The sequence below is a fragment of the Paroedura picta genome, chromosome 14 (genome assembly GCF_049243985.1).
Source record: "Paroedura picta isolate Pp20150507F chromosome 14, Ppicta_v3.0, whole genome shotgun sequence".
NCBI classification, from domain to species: Eukaryota; Metazoa; Chordata; class Lepidosauria; order Squamata; family Gekkonidae; genus Paroedura; species Paroedura picta.
Window position 1 is genome coordinate 14,764,466 of NC_135382.1, and position 27,546 is coordinate 14,792,011.

The following is a 27,546-nucleotide window of genomic DNA, read 5'->3' on the forward strand; positions in this document are numbered from 1 at the left end:
AAGAGCTACTCTGCAAAAACAGTCTTAAAACTAGGTGGTCATTTTGACAGGTAGAGATTCAGAAGTGTATGGAACGGATCCTGTGCAAGCTAGAGACATTAAGTGGCAGAAGACCTCTCCCAGATGCTTCTCTACATGTCCTCTAAGTTCTCCCCCCCCCCAATTGTTTTGAAGTTGAATTAAGAGCCTCTTGTTGCACAGAGTGGTAAGGCAGCAGACATGCAGTCTGAACCTCTGCCCATGAGGCTGGGAGTTCAATCCCAGCAGCCGGCTCAAGGTTGACTCAGCCTTCCATCCTTCTGAGGTCAGTAAAATGAGTACCCAGCTTGCTGGGGGGTAAATGGTAATGACTGGGGAAGGCACTGGCAAACCACCCTGTATCGAGTCTGCCATGAAAACGCTAGAGGGTGTCACCCCAAGGGTCAGACATGACCCGGTGCTTGCACAGGGGATACCTTTACCTTTACCTTTTAAAACATTTATATTAAGCAGAGACCGTCTGGAAGTGTATCCTTGAACCGCCATGAACAGCTGGGAAATTGTGCCAGTTGATCTGCCATGAACTTCATGAATCACAAACTAGCTAAAATTCATCATGAACTGTAGTTTGTGACCAATCACAGTTCGTTTGTGCCCATCCCTATGGGTGACTTAGGACAGTCATATACTCTCAGCCTTACCTGATTTACATGGTTGATGTGAAGATAAAATGGCTTTTCTCACTTTCAGAGATTAATATTGTTTCCCGTTCATTTAGGAGAAATGGAAGAAGAGATGGAAAACTCAGAAATGGTGGACTTACCAGAGAAACAGAAACATCAACTGAGACATCGAGAATTGTTTCTTTCTCGGCAGCTGGAATCCTTACCTGCCACACACATTAGGTACAGTGTCAGTAACTAAATAAAATTCACTTCTAATCCTTTTGTGCAAGAGTTTTAATACACTTTCTAAGTAGATATTTTTTAAAATAATACAGTTGCTCCAAATACTCTTTCCCCCCCACAACTTATGACTTTTTCTTTTTATTTAGAGGAAAATGCAATGTTACTCTGTTAAATGAGACAGAATCCCTTAAATCGTATCTGGAACACGAGGTATGAACCCATTTTGAAAACTGAAAAGCTTCAAGTTGTCCTACTTTTCTTAGCGTTTTATTTCTTTGGTTGCTTTTAATCAAAATAACATTTTAAATGTAATATACACGTTATACAGAAATCATCCACAATTTATATAGGTCTCCGTTAATGTCATTCTGATGAACGATTTGTTTCCAAATACCAATGTTTAAAGGGTTTTCTTTCTAATTAGGTGGTCAGTTTTATCATACAAAATATATCATTTTTTCTCCACCATCAAGTGAATGCAATGCTAGTGGTCTCAACAGCATATACAAAAACTCTTGCATGGGACTCTGAATGCTTACGATAATGGTACTCATTCAACATTTCACAGAAAGCTGCAATGGCTTTCATCATCAGCCATAAGAGCCACATGACAACCACACACACACATATGGAAATAACTGCAAGTATTAGAACATTTTAAATTACCAGAGTATCTCTGAGCATATAGGTTTATATTTTCCTACCATTGTTGAGTTTCAGCCTGCACTTAAGTATGTGGAGTGAGGGGAAAGACTTCCCTGTCTGGTTTCTTTTGTGCTCCTCAGCATGAGGCTCAATAGCTCAGGATAAAAAGAGACATTGCCAAGGCACCTGGAGGAGAGCAAGCTGGCTGGGGAAGAAAGAAATAAAATCCACCACCACTCCATCTTGGCCAGCTTCTTCTTTTCCTGGGTGGCTGCAATGGGAGAAGCTTTACTGTTTTTTTATGCAACCAGCTTGTTCTCTTCCTGCCAGCTGCCTGCATACTGGGAGGAGAGCACAGAGGCTTTAGTTAGGAAGAAGAAGGGGGGGGGGTGTTGGGGTGGGATGGGCTTTTCTATCCCTGGAATGAGGCCAGTGGCTCTCAGAAAATTATCCATCCTCTGGTCCTTCCAGCATTTCAAGGTGGGAATGAGCTGCCATTCACAAGCTGTACTGGGCAATGGTCTTGTCCGCTGTGCTGGAACATGGGGCATATATCACATTAGGAAATAGTGCTCAGAAAAACCACAGGCAGCATGCCAAAAGAATCACATATGGCTCACAGACTGAATATCAGTGGCTTACAAAGCACTTGAAAGGCAGTAACTCTGGTGTATAAGCTATTGTAAAATCAATACTAGTAGAAATAGTTTCCACAATAATTTGCCAATATTTAGCAGAACCTGGACACTCTTGCTATATATGAAAATTGAGGCATTATCAAACATTGCTTAGTACTTTATGCAGCAGCTTTTCCTTAGTGTTTGAAGTGGGTTGTATGCATTGCTGCCGTAATTTTTACAACTGCCTTATAAGATTGTTATTGCTGCCTTGAGACTATAATGCGTAAAGGGACATGATAGGAAATGTCAAATTTTGAAGTAATACAGATGGAGGTGAAAAGTAAACCCACCCAGTGAGTTCACAGCTTTGTGGGCTGGCATGTCTCATTCAAGTCTGTGATAAATGGTCTCACTCTTTGAAATGGATGGATGATGTTTGGTTCGTTCCATTCACAGCTCGTTCTCTTAGCCAACATGTTACATTGTACTTAACGTCTAGGGTTCTTGTTGTTGTTGTAGATGCTTCCACTATATAAGTGATTTGTGCTTGTGATCTGGTTGTGCTTATGATCTGGTTAGAACTGATAGGTAACAGTCATTTATTGAATGACATCTATGGCAATTCGCTATCCATTAGCAATATCATATCTGGGTTTTGGTTGTAATGCTGCAATCTGAACATTCGGGTACGTTCATGTGGTGGTGGTGGAAAGTGGTGGAAAGGGCCTGGATAGGTTTTCTTTACACTTGTTTGTCAAAAAAGAGGCATCTTGTCCCTAGTGATTTCCCTTTCACAGGGGTTGCGGCATAACGAGCAGCTTGGCCTTAGGGGGAAGGCGCCACTGTTGCAGCTCCTCCTGAAGGCATCCACCAATATATATACAATTTATAACCAATTTATATACAATCATGAACGATGGATCTTCACACCATTGGTCAGTTTCAGTTTGATTTCTGTGAAAGAACACTTGCATAATTTTATGGTTGGGGGTCACCAAAACATGAGGAATTGTATTAAAGGGTCGCAGCATTAGGAAGATTGAGAATCACTGATCTTTAGTTACCACATTGTAAGAAGATCCTTCTTTCTGTTTGCATTTCACTCACCCTTGAATTACATTCTTGAGCTTGGATAATTCCCCCATTAGGACAGTGGTCCCCAACCCCTGGTCCGGGGATTGGTACTGGTCCATTTTTCAGTCGGTACCGGCCGTGGCTCCCCCTCGTCTTCCTCTCTGGTTGATTCCTTGGGGGCTGCCCTGCCACTCTGCCGCAGGCTCACCTTTGGTGCTCTCCGGCAGTCACCATGGCTGGAGCTCCCCCTTGACATGGCAGTGTGCAGCTCCTGCTGGCAGCGCCCCCAGCGAGCGGCGGGAAGTCAGGGGTGCCCCTGGGAAAGCAAGTGGAGCAGGGGCTCAGGCGGTGATGGCGACATCCCTCAGCAAAAGACTACGCCCCCCCCGGGCCTCAGTAAAATTGTCAAGCGTTGACTGGTCCCCGGTGATAAAAAGGTTGGGGACCACTGCATTAGGACATAAGAGGACATGCTCCCCTGGGGACAGCGGAAGGATCCAGGGAGTGGTGAGAAATTTTGGGACAGAAGGTGGGCAGTGAGGAATTTGGGGGCAGTACGGGGCCAACAGTCTGACTTCCTGCTGTGGCTGCATTTTCCTAGCGAGAGATGTTCCAAGGTGGCTTGCCATTGCCTATCTCTTGGTAGTAGCGACTGTGGGTTTTCTTGGGGGTCTCCCATCCCAGTGCTGACCAGGGCCAACCCTGATTAGCTTCCTGAGGAAAATTACAGCTTCAGAAGATAGATTGGATGGGATCATATTCCTGCTGAGCTCCTTCCCCTCCTCAGAATCTGTCCTTCCTAGACTCCATCCCAGATCTACAGGAATTTTTTAACTCAGAGTTGGCAACCCTTCCACAAAAATCTCCATCTTTGAGAGGCTGGAAAAGCCATCTCCTGCTTGCACCTGGCCATGGGATTTTCCATTGCTTGCTTCTTTCTCTTTGTCTCTTTCTTTTCCCATCTGAGGATCTGGAGTGACTTTTACAAATTACTTTCCAGACTAATTGCCAAAAAAGGACTAATTGCCAAAAAGAACTGTAGGCAATATAGTGTGTTTTAAATTTGCAGTAGACCTAACACCAGGAAAGAGGTGTGTGTTTGTGTGTGTATGGGGGGGGGGCACTAGGGATGTGGCCTGGGAGCCAAGGGGGTGGCAGCCCGAAAAAGCTTGGGAACAACTCCTCACCTTCCCTTGTGGAGATATGCCATATTCAGAATCAGAAGAGTAGGACATTTAAAATCTTGCTAACATAAATGCTCACCGCAGTTGTGGGGCTGTTAAATGGTGAAAATAGGAGGCAATATGCCTTATTCCTTATATATATCACTGTGAGGGGATGTACTATTTTTTTTTTAATTTAAGGCTTTTTAAAAAAAATAAGAGGCGGTGCTCTGATGCCCCTGGTGCCCTCCCTTCAAAATCTTAATTATTTAAGACACACGCAGAATAAAATATTATGCATGCACCATTTTTCACCGAAGTCAGTTCACTGACGCTGTTCAATCGCCCCCTTTTAAATCGCCTCTTTTTAAAACGTGCATTTTGGTGTTTTTTTCATCCCATGGTAGATCAAAGTAAACGGTTATACATTTGAGAGAGTTATTTTCAAGTGGGAGGGGCACTTCCTTGATTGTACTAGAAGCTCTTTGGTAGGCTGCAGTGTCGCCTGACTGACACATACTGGTGACAGAGCCTCATGGGAATTGTAGTTCATGGGCTTTCTGTTCAGCCATTGGTGTATGATAGCACATAGAGAAAAATACTGTAATGTTTATGCATGCAAAAAAAGGCGTTCCTGGAACTGGTGTAAAGGAATAAGTCATAGTAAACTAAGGTTACAATACTCTGAGGAAATGACGCAGAAAATGCGTGCTCGTTGCCATGAGGGGAGTGTCATACACCAGTGGTCCCCAACCCCTGGTGACCGGTACCGGTCCGTGGATCAGTTGGTACCAGGCTGCGGCTCCTCCTCGTCCTCCTCCGCGGCTGCTGCCTCGGGGGCTGCCCTGCCACTCTGCTGCCGGCTCACCTTTGGTACTCTCCAGCGGCTGCCATGGCTGGGGCTCCCCCTTGGCGTGGCACTGCGCAGCTGCTGCTGGCAGCATCCCCCAGTAGGCAGCAGGAAGTCAGGGACGCTGGCAGGAAAGCAAGTGGAGCAGGGGCTCAGGCAGCGGCGATGTCCCTTGGCAAAAGACTACCCTCCCGCCCAGGCCTCAATAAAATTGTCAAGCGTTGACCGGTCCCCGGTGATAGAAAGGTTGGGGACCACTGCCGTACAGAATCAAAAATAGAATAGTGGGGCTTACATGGGGAAACCTGTGTCACATGTAGAAACCTGGCAAAAGATGTGGCTTTTTGCAGAATATTTGCAAGGTTTCCCCTAGTGCATAATGCTCCCTGGTCCTTCCACTCAGTGGGGCTGGCCATCTAGATGGTCTCCGCTATGAAATGCCCATTGCTGTCAGCAAACTGGGAAAGAGCTATTCCAAAGCACTGCTTGCTTATTTGGAGCATCTTGACAAGAGTCTCTGCAGCAATGTATGTAGCGCTTTAGGGAATTCTGCGTTGGAGGTGGAGCAGGCTTCCTTCATCGTCAACATATAGGTCCTCCTGAACTCAAGTCTTTCTCACACCAGGCCCACTGTCTTATCATGTGAGATGTGGATCGAGGCTACAGTGGACTCTATCAAGGCTCAAAGCTTCTGACAGTTTTGACAACCCAGAATGCAGGTAATGTGTGAACATTGGAAGGGGGGATATTTCATGCTTGTAAAGGAATCTCATGCTGTGGCACAAAGGAATGTGGCCTTCCAGAGTTCCGTAGAGGGGAAGCTATGGATCAGTTGTATGTGGGGGGATCATTGGATGCCACAAGTGCTGGATGGGTGCCAGATATGTATATGTATCTGGTTTTTGCTCCCAGGAAGAAGGGGTTTGACTTTGCAGAGCATGAACCGACCAAAATTTGTCACAAACTTTAGTTTGTGAGCTGGTTTGTGCCCATCCCTAGCTGTTTATGATACCCTTAATCAAGGAATAAGAGCAGATACCTTATTATTTATCATCACAGTTTCCTAGCAACACAGCAGGGACATCACAGAGAGAGGTGGCTCTTTGCTTCTTTCATACCTTGAAGGTTGCCTGAACCTCCTGTGATGTCTTTTTAACTTTTTAATTTGAATTAAATGTATTGTTGAACTGACAAAGCTGCTAACTTGCCTCTTATTCTTTTTAGATGCTTTGTGGCTGGAACCATGATTGGCTCCTAGCTCTGCCCCTATCTGGGTTTGTTTTTTGTGGGAAGACGCTAACTGGCCTTTTAATCCATCTAGAACATTTTTTATTTCAGCCCTGCATCCTTTATTCCAGCCAGGGGAGTTCAGGGTAGCATGCATGTTGCTCCTTTTTTCCATGATAGCCTTATTTATTTCACAATATGAGTGTTGAAAGAAGTTTTGGAACTTCACAGGCATGTGGGGGATGAGAAAAAGAAAACTAACACAAGTAATTAAAATGTATAAACCTGAACAAGAAGTGCTAATGTGGGATATTTTTCTTCTTTCTCTAACAGGGAACCATGCAGAAGAAAAGCGACTTCAGTCGAAAGAGAAAACTAAACACAGTTCTCCCTTTATGCTTGATTGTTGGGAACTGTCTCCCTTGAAGGCAGGACTATGGTTTACTCAGTCTGGGTTTAGGTGCATGTTTTGGCCCCACATAAGAGCCTCTTGTGGCGCAGAGTGGTAAGGCAGCCGTCTGAAAGCTTTGCCCATGAGGCTGGGAGTTCGATCCCAGCAGCCGGCTCAAGGTTGACTCAGCCTTCCATCCTTCCGAGGTGGGTAAAATGAGGACCCAGCTTGCTGGGGGGTAAACGGTAATGACTGGGGAAGGCACTGGCAAGGCCACCCCGTATTGAGTCTGCCATGAAAACGCTAGAGGGCGTCACCCCAAGGGTCAGACATGACTCGGTGCTTGCACAGGGGATACCTTTACCTTTGGCCCCACATAGTGCTTTGCACGTGCTGCTGTGGCCCAAGAAGTTTCCTGTCAATGGGGCTGCCAGGCTAGTGGAAACTTACTGGGATTGTTTGTCAATTTGATGGGCTGGTTAATGGGAAGGATCTGGGATTTGTGTGTGATGGTGAATATACACTGCAGCCACTGCACTAGAAGACCATTCTACTCTTCCAGTGCATTCGTATGTCATTATGACCAATGAATGTATTATCTCAATGCAGCCACTATTTGCTTGAGAGAGAAAATTGGCTGTTCTTGCAGAAGTAAATGTAAAATCTTTTCTTCAGAGCAAATGTAAAACCTTTCCTTCAGTTGTTCTCTAGGGAGGACTTGAATCTGGCCTAATTCCATAGAACTATTATTTCGGCATTAGCACTCTGAAAGTTCTTCCGCAGCACACTTGCGTTATTTGGAAAGATGCTGGTCAGTAGGATGCATTACTCAACAACATCATTCTTGCTCAGGAAAATGCATGTTTTATACCAGGGATTCCCAACCAAGGATCCGCAGATCCCTGGCGGTCCATGGGAGCTCTGGAGGGGGTCCCTGGCCTTTCATCTTCTGCCTTAATGGATTGCCCACAAGCCAGGGAATCGGCCACTTCCACTGCTCCCTGTCCCATCTCAAGTGAGTTCTCTTGTGGTTTCCGTGTCTGGGAGGGGGTGGAGCCTGCATACCTACTCCTGCCTTAAACCATCTTGTCTCCCCCACCCTCCCTAGTCCTCCTTGAGGCTGCCTTGTTAACACAAGTGGTGACATGTCACTTTGTGTGCTTGTGTGACAGAAAGGCATAGCCAGCTGATATCACTTCTGGGGCTCCTCAAAGCCTGAGAAGTTATTTCAGGGGCTGCTCCATGCTCAAAAGGTTGGAAAAGGCTGTTCTGTACTGTATGTGAATTATTGCTCTTTGATGATTTGGCTCTTTCCTGGGGAACTTCACTACCTGACTCACCTGAAAACTGACTCATGTACTCCAAAAAAGATACTGTACAAGCCTGTACTGAACTTGTGTGAAGAGCTCTGTGTTGTCTTCCTCTGCCATGTAACACTTTGAATAAAGCTGAGTAAACTGTATCTGGATTACTGTGTGATTGTCTGCTTGCATACCCCTCCATGAGACAAAAAAGGAGCATGAGGATTTTCTCTCTCTAGCATACAAGTACTTCGGTGTTTGTGTGCGTGTGCGTGGTGGGGGGTCGGAGGGCTTAGATGTTGGACAGAATGTAAACATTGAACCTCATTTCATTCTAGCTAGCCAGACATATCCCCTGTCTTATATGCAGAAGGAAATTGAGATGATTATTACTTTAATGCTGAATGCAGGGATATCCTGTGGCATTCTGGAATGCAGAAAATTCAGATGAAACGTATTTTTGTCGAAAACTGCATTGCACAGGTCCTTTGGTGGTTAGCAATGGCACAGTGTACTTTTTGAAACAAGTTAGCATGCAGGATTTGAGCTGTCGGGAATACTAATGTTACTATGCTTTTTTTTTTTTTAGGACTTCTTTTTTTATTCACTAGTATATGACCCACAACAGAAGACTCTTCTAGCTGATAAAGGAGAGATCAGAGTTGGGAACAAGTACCAAGCTGACATAGTAGACTTACTGAAAGAAGGTAACTTTGCAACCTCATTTCTGCATCAGCCTATAAAGAAATTATATCATAGTGGGAAAAGAGCTCATGGAAGTGTTGGGCTGTGTATTTTGAGAACCTGCCACCTGTGGACTACCTCCTGTAAAAGGTCATGCTAAGGAAGCATTATCTACACTTTCATGACTTCAGTAACAGGACATTGATCCAATGAAAAGTTCTGCTAAGAAAACCAGTATGACAGTCCTAATTAAGAAACATGGAAAATTCACATCCCACTTTATACTTAGTTGAATTGGTTGAAACACAGACTGCAGGAGATAGTGGAAAGAATCTTCATACACTTCCTAAATATTAATCACTGTTGCTTTTCTTGGGATGGGAGTTTATTTATTCAAGTATACTTGGCTGGGTAGAGGAGAAGGTGAGCAGTCTTAAGATTTACCTCACTTTTACCTCACATTTACCTCTCCCCAGTGGTCACCCAAAGTAGCTTACATTATTCCCCCTCCTGCCTTTTATCTTCACAACAGCTCTGTGAGATAGGTTAGGTCAGATGTGTATGGCAGGCCCAAGGTCACTCAGCAAGCTTTCATGGTAGTATGGGTATTCAGTCTTGAGACTCCTGGATCCTAGTATGACACTCTAACTGCCCATCCCACTCCGGCTCCTGTCATAGTGCTAGCACCCACTGATCCATGACCATTTCTTCTCTCAGCCAGTTCCCATAACAAGTGTGATATCCCTCATTTCTTCAGGTAGTTGGTTTAAACCAGGTCAGCATGGATCTTTATCCCTTAGTACAGGGGTAGTCAACCTGTGGTCTTCCAGATGTTCATGGACTACAATTCCCATGAGCCCCTGCCAGCATTTGCTGACAGGGGCTCATGGGAATTGTAGTCCATGAACATCTGGAGGGCCGCAGATTGACTACCCATGACTTAGTATGTTTAAAGCATTTGTCAGATGGGATAAACAAAGGTTGATTCACTACTTTATTAACTAAACATTTATAACATTTACTCACCTTTATAAATGCATGCAACATTTCAGTCTTTCTCTAAGTAGATACAGCTGTTAAGTGATTAAGTCCATCGGGTTGGACACTTAGCTCTCTCAATCTCACACAAATTGGATCTAATTTCTGAACTCCCCTTTCTGCTCCGTCCTTCATTTGCTCTGTCTTGCTTCTTCACCAACCCCTTTTCTAACTGTTTTTTCCCATCCTCATGACTCTTCGGTCATCTTCATAACAACCAAATGTCTTCAAGCTTGCATTCTTCCCTATCTTTCCTAGTATTGGGTTCAGTACATACTTCAGGATCTACTAATCCCTTTTTAAAAACAAATCTTGGACTCTTTTAGGCTGGCTCATTTGATCTGATCTTGCATCTGTAAGCAAGCAAGGTTTCTTTGCAAGATTCCCGATGGTCACAGGAGGGTTTCTGATAAATAGGAGTAGAGGGTGCTATGCAACTGGCTCAAGAACAGGCCATGGGAATGAGGTGGACAAGGGAGTGCAATTCATTGGTAGGGTATTTTGAGTTGACCACAACAGATGACCCATATTCAGAATGAGGGTTCTGTTTATCAGTTCTTACCAATGGGATGTCTTGACCTTTATATAAGTTAGAACAATACTAAGACCAGCTTTAAGTCTTTGAAGGTCCTGGGAGGTCATGGGAAGGTGGTGGTTGGCCAAACAACTGATGCAAAATATTGTGGGTGTTTAGGGTCATATTTATACCATAAATATACTGAAAGCCAGAACTTGACTGGTCCAGATTTTAAATGCTAGGTAGGGAAAAAGAGAATAGGGAAAATGGCGTACACACATACATACGCACAAAGGGATGAGTGGAATGCCCTGTGACCGGACTGTCTAGAGCAGGGGTAGTCAAACTGCGGCCCTCCAGATGTCCATGGACTACAATTCCCATGAGCCCCTGCCAGCGAGTCCATGGACATCTGGAGGGCCACAGTTTGACTACCCCTGGTCTAGAGAGTAGACCAAAGACTGGAAGTGTCAGATATCTGTCTGAGGGAAGATAATGGGCTTAAGATAATCCTTCCACGCATTAGAGTTATTATCCAATTTAATTATTGACACCTCATTGGAATTTTTGGTGGAGAAATGCCGAATTGCCTTCAAGTAACTCTGTTTAGGTTGCTTCCCTTTGGCTGTGCTGGAGGTGCCTTTGATTTAAGTGGAATTTCTTTTGAACCCTATCTTAATTGTTTTATGTAGAATATCAAGCACTTTGAGGGAGCCCAAAGTTGCAAATAAGCATGGAACTGAATTTAGAGGCCTCTTTGGAAAGGTCTCTTCGTATCACTTTCATCAGCTGTGATCGATGTGGGACTTCTCATGTAGGACTCCACAGGGTGTATCCTTGTCCCAGTTACTCTTCAATCTCTGTGCAAAGCCCTTAAGAAAAATCATTTTTTATTCTTGAAATTGGGTGTAGTCAGTATGCAGATGACACCCAGCTAGCTCTGTACCTCACTCTCCAAATCTCCTAAAATAGCAAAGAAATGAAGTTGAAACTAAATCCTGATAGCATGGACATAATGCTAGGCTGTGGCCTTGAAGGACATTGGACTTCCTACCTTTGATAGAGATCAGCGGATCCTCGCCAACTCAGTTTGAGAGCCTACGTATTATAATGGATCCAGCTTTACTGCTAGAGAAGCCAGTTAATGCAACAGCAAAAAATGTTTTCTTCCAACTTTGTCAAACTTGGAAAATGGCCCACACTACCTTGACTCAGTTGATCTAGGTAACTCGATCCACCCACTGAAACATCTAGATTAGACTACCATAATAAACTGCACTTGGATCTGCCTTTTAAGCCAGCCTGCAGATTCCAAGTAGCACACATATTGCTTATTATTAGTATAATAATATATTATTAGTATAATATAGTATAATAATTGCTTATTATTAGTATAATAATGTCCCATGCACATTCTGCAGTCATTGCATTGGCTGTCTTATCAGCTACCAGGTTGACTTCAAGGTAGTACCACATACAAAGCCCTGCCTTTCTTTCCTCCAATGTTCTGCTTGACAGCTCTGATCATCTGTTCAGAGCCTTCTGCAGATGGCACCCTGCAAAAATGGGCAAGATCGACAGCTGTCTGTACCTGTGCTTAGTGATGACTGTTTTATTTAGTGAACTGTGATTTGGGCCCCATTATTTTAGGTGTGGTTTAAATGGTTTCTCTTGCATAGGGTGACCCTCTATTGCTGTTGATCCTCTGTATTTCTGTATTTTGTGTAATGTGGCTATTGGATTCTATTAGAGAAGCAGAATAAGGCAGTGGTCTCCAACCTTTTTATCACCGGGGACCGGTCAACGCTTAACAATTTTACTGAGGCCTGGGTGGGGGTAGTCCTTTGCCAAGGGATGTCGCCGCTGCCAGAGCCCCTGCTCCACTTGCTTTCCCGCCAGTGCCCCTGACTTCCCACCGCCCAATGGGGGGCGCTGCCAAAAGCAGCTGCACAGTGCCACGCCGAGGAGGAGCCCAGCCATGGCGGCCACTGGAGAGCACCAAAGGTGAGCCGGCAGCAGAGTGGCAGGGCAGCCCCTGAGGCAGCAGCTGGGAAGGAGGACGAGGAGTAGCCGTGGCCCGGTACCAACTGATCCACGAACCGGTCCCGGTCCCCAGACTGGGGGTTGGAGACCACTGGAATAAGGGGTCGTTTCAATGAAGAATGCAACATTTAAAGTATTTTCTAAACAATGTTGAGCGGGCCTCAAATCAGAATGTTGACTTTTTGGCCTTTTTAAAAAACTAAAATATATTTTATTTTATTTATTTTCTAGGTGAGGATGATGGTAGAGACCAGTCCAAACTTGAAACTAAAGTTTGGGGAGCCTTTAATCCACTAATAGACAAACAGATAGACCAATTCCTTGTAGTAGCACGGTAAGGAAAAAAATCTGCTGGTTTTGTCTCAAGCTGTCGATTTTCTTTTGGTCACCTATTCTGCCAATCAAATTTTTTCTCTCTATCAAGAAAGAAGTTCTGTTTGCTATTCCACTTGCTTGTTTTAAAAAAGGCGTGCCCTCAGGGTAGTTTTAACATCGATCCATAGTTTATGTAGGCAGTTCTTTGATAATGGTTTAGCTTGCTAGTCAAGCATGTTTTTCTGGCACTCCAATTTTCTACTAACCTCTGCCATTGACTGCTCCTCCCAAATCTTAATTTCAGCAGCATGGCTTATAATATATATATGGATGCGTTTTCACTATTCAGTGGGCCATTGGAACTAGGCCAATGTTCCCTCTAAATTTTGTTTCTCCTATTGAACAGAGCAGCTCACAATCTTGCCAGCTCTGGGTTGGGAAATATCTGGAGACTTTGGCAGTGGAGCCAGGAATGGGAGGGATTTGGGGTGGGGGCGAAACCGTAATGGAGTATAATGTTATTATACTGTCAAAAAACCCTGGTTTGAGAAAGCCTTTTCTAGAGGGAGGAAGAAATCCTCTTACCTTTCTGCCTGTAATAAGTTACTAGAAGGAACATGAATAAGAGTCTTGTTTTTGCTAAAGACGTTTTCTTTGTTGATTTAATCTCTGATTTTACTCTTGCATAGAAAATTGATTCTGCTTTCTTCTTAGATCTGTCGGTACATTTGCTCGTGCTCTAGATTGCAGTAGTTCTGTTCGGCAGCCAAGTTTACACATGAGTGCTGCAGCGGCTTCTAGAGATATCACGCTGGTAAGAGTTATTTATGGACTTCATTTTCACCCTGCGTTTCTTGTTGAGACTGAAGGTGGATTATAAAATTCAAAGCACAGCTTGCTTAAATAGGCTAAGACATCCAATAATCAATGCAGTAGGATTAGGGGTATTGAACCAGAAGACATTGCAAACAAACAAGCCTGCCTAAGTCATGGAATATCACAATATAGAAACTGGTTACAGTGGTAGAAGACAGTTAGGGATGCCAGATCCCCTTTGGTCACTGGCAGGAGATGTATTGTAGGGTTGCCAGATCCAGGTTCGGAAACTCCTGGAGATTTTGAGGATGGAGCTTGGAGGGACGTCGATAGGGACCTCAGTGGGTTACAATACCCTAGAGTCCACCCTCCAAAGCATCCATTTTCTCCAGGGGAATTGATCTCTGTAGTTTGGAGAATGTGTAACTCTGGGGGATCCCCAGGTCCCACCTGGAGGTGGGCATCCCCGAAGACAATGTAGTAAAAGCAAGATGACATCTACAGTTTAAGCATCGCAATAGACTATAATCCTATCCCTTTGTAAAAGTGACCTCCTGCACCATTCCATTACAGTCCCTTGCAAAAAACAATGCTGTCCTGAACATTTCTGTTTTGCACATTCAATGAAATAGCAGAAGAAAAGGAACCTTCCTGACCTCCTCAAGCAAACATTCCACAAAGGGGGAGACACCATGGAAAATGGGTGTGAACGGGACCTGGGGATCTTACCCACTCACAGGGTGGCACCTTCAGAAGTCTTTATTCAGATGAGCAAAGCTGTTGTGATGGAGTGTAGCAGGAGACACAAATATACAGATACACACACACTTGGGTGTATCTCAGGGGATATTTTAACCTTGCAGGGATGGAAAGAAAACACCTTTGGGAAGAGATGCGCACAGCTGTTCTGATCCATTTGTGTGCCTCAGGATGGTCGTATCCTGGATTCATATACAACTCAAACCAATCCAACTGTTCAAAAATGTTTCTGTGATCAGTAGAACCTGTCTATAGGAAATTCTGACTACTCCAGCTGAAAATATCAGAGAAAGCCAAAATGTTTGTTAGGTTTTTATTGGACATACAAAGGGCCAACATTTGGTAATGTAAAAGCATTTACTAAAAAGCTTTTAAGCTATCACATTGAGCTTTAGCATTCTTGTTAAAGCCACTTATTTTAAGGTAGGGCATATTTTAGAATGTAAACCTGTATATAGCCCCCCAAAGTTCTGTGATGGTCATTTGATATTTAAATGTTTCTACACATTGTAAATTTTTTTTACACTTAACAATATTTGGTGGTTCTTTTTTTTCCATTTAGTTCCACGCCATGGATACTTTGCACAAAAACGTCTATGACATATCCAAGGCGATCTCTGCACTTGTGCCGCAGGGTGGACCTGTCTTGTGCAGAGATGAGATGGAGGAGTGGTCAGCATCTGAGGCAAACCTCTTTGAAGAAGCCCTGGAAAAATATGGAAAAGACTTCACTGATATCCAGCAAGATTTTGTAAGTAGGCTCATCCAGTAAATCATGGACAATATCCTGTAGCCTATTAGATTATTGCAAATAGGAGTTTGATTGTTTTTCTATATCATGTTTTGTTTTGTTGATTGTAAGGAAAATATTTTCTATCAGCTTGAACAAGTGTCTTATGCCCATCATCATGGTACCTGTGTAGTCTTACGTGGATTCTGTGCATGCACAGGCCAACTGTGGAGAGTTTTTTTCAAGCTTCGGGAAGCTTAACCTGCTCCTTCTCCACACTGAATGAGGGCCCTTTTGAAGCTAAAAGGAGGAAGGAGCACCCCCTCCCTCAACTCCTCTTGTACTGCTGCCAAGAGAAGCCACCTCCTTGTTGGTAAGACCTTCCAAGCCAAGTCTGTTCTTGTTGGGGAACTAGTCATCACATCACCATTCTCTCCTTGTTGGGAGACTTACTCTGAAACACAAGTGCCTACTTTGCTTAGGCGAGAGCACAGTGTGTTGAAGTGCTCCATCTGCAAGCAGTTCATTCCTAAGGCAAGCCACCAACCAAAGTTCTCCCTGTGGGAGAAAGCCCTCTTCAGCTCTGCTTTGAATAACTAACTGAATCCAGCTCCTTATCAAATTCCAGGTTTACGAGGTCACGCCTGTTTCTTTCTGACCATCTGAGGTCCGTTCCATCCCATCATCAAAAGTTCAACATCAACTCATGCTACATTGAATTGCAGTTCCTGTGAATCACCTGCTAAAAAAAAGTATGGTACACATAATAACAAATTTGAACCGTACATTGACCGTTATTGCCAATACAACTGATTGTACTCTTACAACAAACACGACAATAGCCAAGACAAAGGATCTGTACACATGTTGTTGCTTGGATCCAACTGAACATCCATATTGGACCCCCACAAACATACTTCCCCACTCATCTAAAAATTTCCCCTTCAAAATAAAATGGTGTTCCTTTACAGACTGAGCTGTCCTTGTAGCTTTGTTTTTAAATGAAGCAGACTGTCCCACCCTGGCACTGACGGACTTGACTTTACTCAGCCCTGGAACTTTTTTGAAGCTTTACAACTCTTTCCCTGCAACTGCAGTCAGAAGTTGAAGTCTTATGAGGAAAAAGAGGTGCTCCTCCTACCTTTTAATGGCAAAACAGTGGGAACTTAGTGTGCAGGCACAGAACCCGTATGTGATTGCATAGGTGACCACTTGATGAACAGCAGTTACACGTAAGTGCAAGCGTGTTTTTGTTCATTTGATGCCTGACATTGCCTAGTTTGAACTTGGATACTTCCTAGTCCTGACCATGATTGTATGTTCAGTTTTTCTAGTCTCCTGGGGTATCTTGTAACACTTTTTGTGTTTGTGTGTTCTTAGCTCCCATGGAAGTCCTTAACCAGCATAATTGAGTATTACTATATGTGGAAAACAACAGACCGCTATGTTCAACAGGTAAGAGTGATAGAATTTGCTTCCAAGAAATGGATCTTGTTTTGAACTCTTATTGGGGCAACTTAGGCGGTGGGTCATTTAATGCTGTATGTTCAGAGCCACTGTCTCTCTGGATGATCTGGAACCTGTGCTCCTTTACTTGCAGACATCCATGATTGACAGAGAGAAAGGGGGGAATTTCGGGATTGAGGCTGAATGGTAACAGGTACCTCTTCAGCTCACATTTGGAAAAAGTATAGCTGGGACCATGATGGTTCCCATACAGGAATGGGCTCGTGTGCTGCAGTGGCAGGAGGGCGTTGACAGGGCAGGTTCACCACCAAGGACTAGAGGTTTAAAAAAAAAAGAAATCTAGGAATTAAGAGATCCTATTAGAGACATTCTTATAATACTACTAGTAATCAAGCCCGCTGTAAGAAAAATACAGCGGGCGCTAGGTAAGGGAGCCCCCGGCAGTCGCGCACAGCGCGGCTGGCGGGGGCTCCCTCGGCCGGCGGCCTGATGCGGTGAGAGGCGCTTCGCGCCTCTCGCCACGTCAGGCCGCCGGCAAGGGACAAGTTGCTCCCTTGTCGGCAGGGCGCGAATCGGCCGGGCCAATCGGCAGAAAGGGGCCAATCGGCACCCTTCCTCATCCCGGACAGAGCCCACCCTAACTCCTCCCACTAAGCCCTTACGGCTTTATTTAGTCCGCGGCGAAGATGGTGATACAACAATATCATAGAGCAGATGGTTTTTAAGAAATGAAAAACCACTGGCAGCTATGGAGGCGGCTTTTATGGGGATAGTGCCAGAGAAAGCCGCTGCCATGTGGTAGGGAAGTCTTAATTTTTCCACCCACACGGCAGCCATCCAGACGTTATTGTGATCTTTCTCCCAAAACTTTGGAGCAAAGCAGGTTTGAGAATGATTGGAGAATAGCTAGAGAAACCTGTGACTGTGCTTGGATGCACCATGATTCTGTGGGGAATTTCCCAACGGTATGGAAGCCTGTGCAGAGAACTCTGTGGAAATGGCCTGTGTTTCTGGCCACCTCATTCTTTGCTGAAATATAAAACAATTTATGTTTACTGTGGGTCAGCGGTCCGCAACCTTTCAGCTGCCGCGGACCGCTGCTCTGGAGTGGGGGGAGAGGGCGGCCCGGGGGCCCGCGCACGCGCGGCAGCCCCAGCGCAAACGCGCATGCGCGGATTGCCGCTCACGTGTGTTTGCACCCGCCGGCCGCAGCTCCCCCTCCCGGCCCCGCCAAAGCGGCCGATTAGCTTGCGGCTCGGCAAGCTTCTCTTCCCTCCCCTCCTGAAACAAGACGCTTGCCGGGCCGCGAGCTAATCGGCCGCTTTGGCCGCTTTGGCGGCTGATTTGCTCACAGCCTGGCGAGCTTCTCGCTTCGGGGGGGGGAGGGAAGAAGGAGCTGCGGCCTGGCACCAAGGCCTTCGCGGCCCGGCACCGGGCCGCAGCCCGCGGGTTGGGGACCACTGGGTTAAATGATCTCCTTTACCCTTCTTTCTGTAATTGAGACATTGCTGTGGAGTTGGTTGTTTTACTTATTCATTCATTTATGGTCTGCCTTTCTTGTAAAGAATCAATGTGGTTTATAAAATTAAAAAAAACAGCAGTGCAGTAAATACAAAGAAATATATCTAGAACATTTCTACATACTTGAAAACTACAACAATTTCCTCTTGATGTCCTTCTGATTTTTTTTATCCCCCCCCCCCCATTATGATAATAGTGTGAGATCATTTCTGGCTTTATCCGGCAGGCCATTCCTCAACAGAGAATACTTACTTATGGGCAGTTGTGATAGGGTATGGTCCTATCCCTATGAGTGGCCAATGACAGATCATGGAATGTTAGAGAGATAATTGGAAAACAGCAGTTAAATTTGGGAGCTAGGGGTTGGCAGTGAGGGACTGGAGATAGGAGAGTGAAGAGAGGATTCTGAAGTAGGGAAGTGGAACCGGCAGTCCTTCCCTAAGTGACATAGTTACTAGAAATAGGAAAATCTCCTAGGAAAGTGTGGTGATCCCTATCAAATGTTAAAGAAGGAAAATTGGACCTGTATATATATTCCTGCCTCTATAGACATTAGCAGTTTTCTGTCAGATTAGCTTGTGCCTGTTTATCAAAGAACTGGCAACTAAGCAATCTCTCTCAACAGTTACACACACCTATTGGTAGAACAAAACAGCTACGTTCAAACTATATGTAATGTATAGCTACAAAGCTACCCTCATTCCTGTTGCCTTTTCGCCTACCAAGTTTAAAATTGAAACCTCCCTTTTAGTCTGACTTCACCATTTCACCATTAAAGTTAAAGAAACAATTTATGTGTTGTGAATTAATAAGTGTGTGTTATAATCAGACATGCCAACAAAAGTTGTTTTTTTAATTCCTCAGCATCCCATCTTAAAACGGGCCAGACTATATCTATTTATATTTTTAACATCTGGGGGACAAAGAGAAGAAAAGAAGAAAAAGAAAATGTCCATTTTTGTTACAATAGCTTGTTGTGGTTCCTGCTGAGAGAGAGATGCTTTTAATGTTATTATAGATATTATAGATAATGTTATTATAGATTATAGATTAACCTTTTCTGTTTTTGTATTTTGTTCTAAGAAACGGCTGAAAGCTGCTGAAGCAGAAAGCAAGCTAAAGCAAGTATATATTCCTAACTAGTAAGTACTTCTACTTGACTATTAGTATTCAGCAGTAAACTAGAAATTAAAGTGTAGCACATGAACAATAATAGCAGTAATTTACTACTTATTGTTGGCTAAATATGCAAAGAGGGCGGAGCACCAGGATACTTAAAGTACAAAATAGTTTTCTTGTGAAGAGAAACAACTTTGTACAGAAAGAGGAGAGAAGAGAGACCTAACTAACTGTTCCATCATTCATTGTGTCTGTTGTGGAGGCAAGCTGGGAGGAAGTATGCTTGAAGGAACAGGAAGTCTCCAAGGAGCCAATCAGGACACTGGAGGAGAGTGAAAAATACTGGGAAGTTCTTATTCTGATTATGCTAAATACACATTTCCTCTGATGCCTTCTGCAGGATATTCTTTTCATGCTGTTGAATTATGCACTCTGCAGATCTTGCATATTACAACACGCATACATTAATAAGATAAGAAACAGGAACCCAATTGGCAGGTTCTAAAAAATCAGCTATAAATAGTGAAAGGAATATATTCTCTATGATAATTTTCTATTAGATGCTGATGGTTAATGGCAGAAAACATTAAAAAAATTCTGGACAAAAGCTTTGGAAGCCCCAGTGAGCTCAGAGGTTTTGGCATCGGTGTAAAGCAGTATAAACTTCTCAGTAAACCTTTCTGCCAAAAAAAATGTAATAAGAATGCTATATCAGTGACACCCATGTCCCTATAAATTAGCAAAAATATACCAAGGGCATTTGTTTAGAAAGTGATATTTCTTCAAGATTCAAAGGTAACCTGTCATAGTATAATCTCTCCTGTGACTGTAACTTCTAATTTTTGGACAACTTCAAAAGATGTTGACATGATCAGCTTTATTAGTCTTATACCTCCAGCACATATCTAAGGAGCTTGAATAATAGTGCCTTCCTGAATGAAGTTTCACCCTTCTAAAACCATTGAAGGGTGTGAATTTGTTTAAGATTGCATTACAGATTTCCAACTGTATGTGCTCGTTAAAGAAACCTGAGTCGGTGGAACAAGTTCTGCTGTTTTGTGAGCAGCAGAATCATCTTAGAGAACAGTCCATAAATTCTGTCATGAGGGAGAACAAGATTCACGATTCCCCAACTATTGTGCACTTTCTCTTATCAGATCAAAACTCTCAAGTAACTGAAGCTATTGCAAAATTCCTCCATAGGATTTTCTTCAAATGAATTGGGAATTGAAATACCTTGTCTTCTAACACAAATGCTTTGTTATGATTATGCCAATAAAAGTGCTTTGACGTTGACAAATTTCCAACAGGCATTATGATATGGGATATTCATTCATTCATTCATTCATATTTTTACAGCACACTTCCATATGGAGCTGAGGGTACCCAAGAAATTGTATTATTGCTAAAAATGTCCTTCAAGTCGACTAGTATTAATTGTTTTTAATGATGGATTGATCCAAATTGAATTCTAGAATTTTTAAAATTTTGGAAACCAGTGCTTTGTAGTGCCATCCTAAAGAATAGACCCTTTTAAACCTGCTGACGTCAACTGACTTAATACAGGTGGCTGCATATAACACTGTGCTATATAAACAAGCAGAATGGAACAGCATCAAACACTCTGAACAATATACCCTGGTGCTTGTGGGAGAGATACACTGACCAGCATTGCTCTCCATGTTTCAAGAGAAGGCATCATCTGTGCAGAGGCCCACAGTGTTCAGTGGTTCACAAGCAGGCTATCAAGGATGCATATTTATGACCTGTATGTATCTCATCATTGACTTCTTCTGGATGTGGTCCTCCACAATGAACAAAATGCAGGGAAGAAGTCACCAATCCAAAGGAGACACCATCCTACAGATATATGCAGGATACTGTTCTGTGTATTTCCTCCTATCTCTCTTATCACCAGTCTTAAGGAATCTGAGAGAGACTCCATCCTGAGAACCAGTGTGGGGTAGTGGTTAAGAGTGGTGGCCTTTAATCTGGAGATCCAGGTTTGGTTCTCCACTCCTCCACATGCATCCAGCTGGGTGATCTTGGGCTAGTTACAGTTCTCTTCGGGCTGTTCTTGCAGAGCAGTTCAGTTAGAGGTCTCTTAGCCTCACCTACCTCACAAGGTTTCTGTTGTGGGGAGAGGAAGGGAAGGTGATTGTAAGCCGCTTTGAGACACCTCCGGGTAGTGAAAAGTGGGGTATAAAAACCTACTTTTCTTCTTCTGTTAACAGCATACTGGACATACCAGCCATTATTTTCTATGGTCATGTTGCTGTCAAGAGGCTAGTATATTACCCTGCCCAAGGTGCTTGACCTGCTGTTACAATGTGCATGGATGTGTTTGTGAGTGAGAGAGAGAAGTGTAATAATGAATATAGGACTTTTTCCCTGGTTAATTGAAACTATTTGTTTTAGAACCAATAGACGTGGGAGCTATCCAACTTGCTTTATCACAAAGGCTTGCTCTAATGCTGCATGCTATAGTGATCTAATGAATGTTTTTCTTTTCGTTTTGTGTGAAGTAACAAGCCAAACCCCAACAAGATCAATGTAAATGTGAAGCCCGGAATGGTGAATGGTACAGGAGCTCAGGCACAGAACATGGGAGCAGGACGAGCTTGTGAAAGCTGCTATAGTAAGTGTCTAAGGAACGGAGCTTATTTGTGCAAGAACAGGTGGAAAGGCTTTGGTGCTATTGGGGAGGTGCAGGTCGTTTTGTCTTTGGAGGCAGTGAAGACAAGTAATTGGGAAAACTATATAGGACAACATACACAGATCCATAAAGCTTCAGAAAATGATACCCACATCCCTGTAGCCTTTATTTCCTGCAGGATCCTTTCAGCCATTCTTCCCCAATCACTCTTTTCTTGAGGAGCTGCAGTGGACTCCTGAAATCCAGCTATCATTTTGTACCCAAGTTTCCTCCTTCCGTGTCCATGGCAGGAAATGGCAGGACTTCCCAATCACCATCATGGCATTTCCCAGGCCATCTTTCTTGAGATGGTAGAAAAGGGAAAGGTACATATACCATGGCTACTGTATGGACAGGCAACTTTTAAAGAATTTGCAGTGGTATTTATGTAGAAAGTATCTGTGCAGCCTCATTATGTGCCTCTCCAGTGCCTCTGCTCGAAGAGGCTTTACATTCAATGCTGCACTGTGGCCCATCTTTGAGGCAGTTGGTCCAAAAGAAAAACCTGTAGGAACTGTAACTGTAGGATTCTTGGTCTTCTTGGCTTATCCTTTATTCTTCAGGAAAGTAGTAGAAGGTAATGAGCTGAAATTATGGCTGTCACTGTAAAGATGGAAAAGGCAAAAAGGGGAGAAAAACCAACCCTAACAATCAAATCAGGAAACTAGAAGGTAGAGTAGCTATTTATCTACTAGGGGCCAAGCCCATTGCATTCAGGAATACAACGGGTGCTAAATTGGGGTGGGGGTGGTGGAAGAACTCTGCGGATGGCCTCCCCCTCCCCCTCCCCCCAGGACCTGGAAAGGCTGCAGGCAGCTGTTAGGGAACTCGCCAGCAGGGGCAGCTCTCACGCAGCAGGGATCCGCAGACTCTGAGCCTCGGAGGGAAGTGGCAGGAGGAAGGGATGGTCAGGGGTGGGGGACAGAAGGCAGTTGGCTGTCCACTGGACAGACAGGCAAGCCAGTTGGAGGAGGACACACTGAGGGGCGGGACAGCCGCCCTGAGTGGGTGTTATGCATTGAGTGGCACTTAAGCTATGAGACACGCTCCTCCTCCAAGGCCTTACCAGAAATATATTATGTGGAACAGATTTATTGCAATAGAGTGACAGGAAGCTAGAAGGTTGAGCAGCTAAAGCACAGGACACATGGATTTATTTACAATACATAGGCTAGGTCTAGAGATAGCATTAATTTATCCAAACAAACCACCAAAGCTGGAACTGCCACATCTCCATAGTGAATGTGAGGCAATCATCTTCCAACAGGGTCCAGTCCCATAAATAATAATGGAAAGGATGGTTGCTTCCCTTTCATAGAATCATAGAATCATAGAGTTGGAAGGGGCCATACAGGCCATCTAGTCCAACCCCCTGCTCAACGCAGGATTAGCCCTAGCATCCTAAAGCGATCCATCTGCCCACCCCTCTCATCACTGTGGCATTGTGAAAGGACAGCTATCTCGTTGAATCTCTGTGAGAGTACCATCTAATAGACTTCATAGCATTACCGTGTGACGTTTGCATGTACAGTTTGCAGTCCTACTTTTACGTTGAAAGACCAGCAGTCCTTTAGGAATAGAAAAAAGGCAATAGGGCACTTGCAGAAGCACTGCCCTGTGCTAACTATAATGGAGCACTCCAGGGGCTGCCTGGGCTCTGAGGATAGGCCATAGTGTTGCATCAAAACCGCTCCTACCAACGCTCTATGCAAGGGGTGTTTCATATGGTTATTCACCAGAGCAATTACAAATCGCTTCAGGCATGCTGCAGATTCCACAAAATTTAGTATAAAACTTGCAGAAGAAATGCCCATTTATCCTGATGCAGACATGCATGGTATTTTCTAAGCATTATATGAAAGTGAAGATTAAAGTGTTGTGTTTCCGAAAATGAGAAACTACGGTTCTGATACAGATGTGTGCCTTCTGTGTGTAAGTGCTTTTACGTAAACACTGTTAACTTGGGTCAAGTAGATTGATTCTCCTTTTTGTGATGGCAAAAATTCTCAGTAGAGAGGGAATCTGAAAGAAAAACCACATTGAATAAGTATATATTTCTACCTTTACTCTTCATAGCGGCACAGTCTTACCAGTGGTATTCTTGGGGTCCCCCTAACATGCAGTGTCGTCTTTGTGCATCTTGCTGGACATATTGGAAGAAATATGGTGGCTTGAAAATGCCAACACGGCTCGATGGAGAGCGGCCGGGACCAAATCGCAACAATATGGTATGTAATGTCCCTGAATGCAGTGAGTGGCCTGGGATGCTAAGGGTTTGTCTGGCTCTGCCTTTGTTCCTCAGAAGCCTTTCCAGTGCCTTTGTCAGCAGGCAGCTCTGCTGCTCATTGAGTGAAGTACAAGTTATCATATTACTGCTGCCCATTATGTGACTCTATAAATCTCCTGCCCAAAATGGCGGCAGTTCTAGCATTTTATGAAGTATCTCCCTAGCCCCACATTTTCCTTGACATCCTCCCTTTATCACCATGACTCTGCCAAATGCGGTTTCCCATTTTTTCATCATGATGTTGGGTCCCGTAATTGTATCACTTGGACCGTTTATGCACTGGGAACTTCAGAGTTTTTATCCTGGACGGGGCCCGCCCTAATTCCTCCCAGACAGCCCTTACTCCTTTATTTAATCCGCTCCGCTGGAGCAGTTTAAAGATGAGGCCCTTGGTTCATCAAAGTCAGTATTGTCTATGCAGACTGGAAGTGACTCTCCAGAGTCTCCGTAAGAAATCTTTCGCATCATTGACAACCTCATCATTTAAACTGAAGATGCTGGAGATTGAACCTGGGACCTTCTGTTGCCTTGGTGGAGTGGTTCATTCTCCCTTCTTTCCCTCGACTCTCCCCAGACATCTCTGCAATCCACTCCTCGCTCCCCAAAAAATAGAGAAGGTTGCTGACTTCTCAGTTTCTTTTTTCCTGCCTCATAGTAATTTGTCTTTTGTTAAGTACCGTATTTGCCGGCGTATAAGACGACTGGGCGTATAAGACGACCCCCCAACATTTCCACTCAAAATATAGAGTTTGTTACATTACATTACAGTACTATGGGCCACTATGGGCAACTATGTCTATCCCAACTGAAGTGCACCCGGCGTATAGGACAACCCCCCCACTTGGAGGCATGTTTTTCAGGGGGGGAAAGTAGTCTTATACGCCAGCAAATACTGTAGTTGGGGGGCCACGATTTGTAGACTTGTCTCAGAAGTAGAGAACTGAAATGCTACTCTGGAGTGTGGTATGTGTGGTACCAGCTGGCTTCAGTGTATATTGATTTTGCAAGGGAAATGTACCCAGGTCTGATATTTTGTAGTGGTACCTGCTACTCAAAAGTGCCTGCAAAATTGGGGATCATCAGATTATCCTTTGGACTGAATCATGTAATGTCATATACCCTGTCCTTGAAACTAGACCTTCTGACTTCATTATGGCCCATTATGCACAGAGGGAAGGTCTGCATTCGGGGTGGAATGGTGTCGCCTAAAATCACCGATAATGCACGGCGCCGGCTGCAACCAGCCGCAAATTTGGTGCATGCTTCCGGGCGACCAGGGCACAACCAGAAGCGGCGCCGGGGTCACCGCGTGCATAATCGGTAACTCTGGGTTTTGTCACCGTTGCGCCCTGTCCCGTGCATAACCGGTTTGCTTCGCGTCCCCCCCCCCCCGCGTTTTCCATGTGACCCGAAATCGCTGTTTCGGCGACCGTGCATAATGGGCCTATGTGATAACCTTCTGTGTCCCCCTAAAGATTTTCTTATCAGAGTACCCGTGGATTTTCTGTTGAGCAGGCATAGTTTTTCTAGTTGCTCAGAGACAGCAAGTGCATGATGAACTGTTAGATTATAGAGCGTGTACATCTGAGCGCTCTCCTGTTTTACAAGGATGTCCCACAGATCAATCTCTGTCACAAATTTGCCTCCTTTAGAGCCCTCATGGTGCACCACTACGGAACGGCGGGAGTCCGAAGTTTGCCATGAAAACACGGCAAGCTTTTTATCTGCATACAACGAAGATGACCAGGCTTGCCAGGCGGCTATGTAGGGACATCTTGCGTCCTTGGCATGCAGCACGACTTCCTTACATGCCTATCAATAGTGCAGCAATCAAAGCAGAATGTGAGTCTTTCCTGAACTACATTATGCTGTGAACCATTTCAAGCATGCTGTTGGAAAGTTGGAATGTTCTGAACAGATACTTTGATTAATGCCTTCAAAAATTACTGAATATTATGATTCTGTGCATTCCATTATGCATTTTTTTTAACACTGAAGCACCCCTAAGAGGTTGGTTGTAGCAGTATTTTTCTCTGCTAATATGTCAGTGAAGTATTCTCTGTTACATTATTATGTATTCCAATATTCCCAGGCACAGCTCGTTTACCAGAAGCCACTGAAAATCCATTGTTGTTAAAGCAAGTTGTTAGAAAACCTTTAGAAGCAGTACTTCGGTATCTAGGTAAATACAGTTTTGAACTATTTGCTTATTTTTTTCTGTGCTTAAACTGTCACATCTTGCAGATGTAAATAGTTAAAATGGCTGGTTTTTGACGGGCTCTATTATTATGAGACCTGAAAATTGCATTTGTCAAAAAATCAAGACACTTTATCAGCGTGAAATCTGGAATAGAGAATCTCTTTTTCAGCCGAAGAAGAATGGCCTGTGCTGCTCTATATTTCTCTCTTTAGCCGCGTGTCTGATTTTTTAATTATTATTATTATTATTATTATTTGATTTATAGCCCACCACTCCCTTGCGGCTCGTGGCGGGTAACAATATCACAAATCCCCATTAAAACCCCATAAAAACAATAATAACATTGCCAATATTGCCGGCATGGCAAGAACGGCAGCTCAACTTCCCCCCCTCCCTCCCACTACTAGCGGGTGGAGAGGAGGTCCTGATGATGTTTTGCTTCGGGTCCAGAGCCCGAGTCCCCGGGGGAGGCATAGATCTATTATCAGCCTTGGCCTCAACCATAAACACATTTTTTGTTTTTATATGTACACATACACACACATGTGCACATATATGAATTTACCAATGTAGGATACTCTTCTTTCATGTGATGAAATAGACTCTACAGAGTTCACAATAGGTGGGAGATAATTAATTTTATATTTTTTTAAAATTTGTTAAACATTTATCAGCTGATATGACCATATATGGTCATGTTGACCCACCCAGCCCGCTCCTGAAATGGCCAGGGATGGAGTGTGGAGGGGCCCCAGTGATGGAGTGTGCTTCCCATCCATATTCTGCATGACCACACATTCTCAAAGCCTGAAGAATATTTCAGTTGAGAAAGGCTGCTGTAGGGAGTGAACTTGCTGAGCAGCCCAAAAAGAGCATAACTGGGAAGAGGAGGTGGAAAATTCCAAAGAAAGAAACACAGCGTGCCCCGCCCTGACTGACTGCCTTTAAAAAGCTATTGTGTAATTAAAGATCAAAACCCCAGATGGCATGAAGAAGCTATTTGACCTGAGAAGTACTTGCCTTCATTCAAGTTCTGGAACAGAGGATGAGTCATCATTTGCTCAGTCTTCTAAAGTGGCTGGTTTTGTGGATTTTGGAAGTGCTGATTGTCTATTCTGGCCCTTTCTTCTTCCAGTCTTGCTGTCTCGAGTTTGGATCTTTATGCATTGAAATTGAAGTGTTTCAATCCCAAGAGCT

The 27,546-nt window shown here is 44.0% G+C and overlaps 1 protein-coding gene across 10 annotated transcripts in view; it reads left to right on the forward strand.

Annotated features, from left to right (window-relative positions):
- Positions 1-27,546, forward strand: part of MTA1 (metastasis associated 1) — a 91,591-nt gene that overhangs the window by 16,550 nt on the left and 47,495 nt on the right. For 9 of the 10 annotated variants that reach the window (XM_077309536.1, XM_077309528.1, XM_077309534.1 and 6 more), the window contains 12 exons: positions 758-884; positions 1,034-1,097; positions 8,748-8,865; positions 12,672-12,774; positions 13,470-13,569; positions 14,893-15,081; positions 16,441-16,515; positions 19,132-19,190; positions 21,693-21,805; positions 23,939-24,090; positions 25,802-25,991; positions 26,242-26,331. In XM_077309536.1, coding sequence (XP_077165651.1) covers positions 758-884; positions 1,034-1,097; positions 8,748-8,865; positions 12,672-12,774; positions 13,470-13,569; positions 14,893-15,081; positions 16,441-16,515; positions 19,132-19,190; positions 21,693-21,805; positions 23,939-24,090; positions 25,802-25,991; positions 26,242-26,331 — 1,380 coding nt within the window. The remainder of the gene's footprint in view (positions 1-757; positions 885-1,033; positions 1,098-8,747; positions 8,866-12,671; positions 12,775-13,469; positions 13,570-14,892; positions 15,082-16,440; positions 16,516-19,131; positions 19,191-21,692; positions 21,806-23,938; positions 24,091-25,801; positions 25,992-26,241; positions 26,332-27,546) is intronic. The other variant, XR_013226465.1, reaches the window with a different exon arrangement.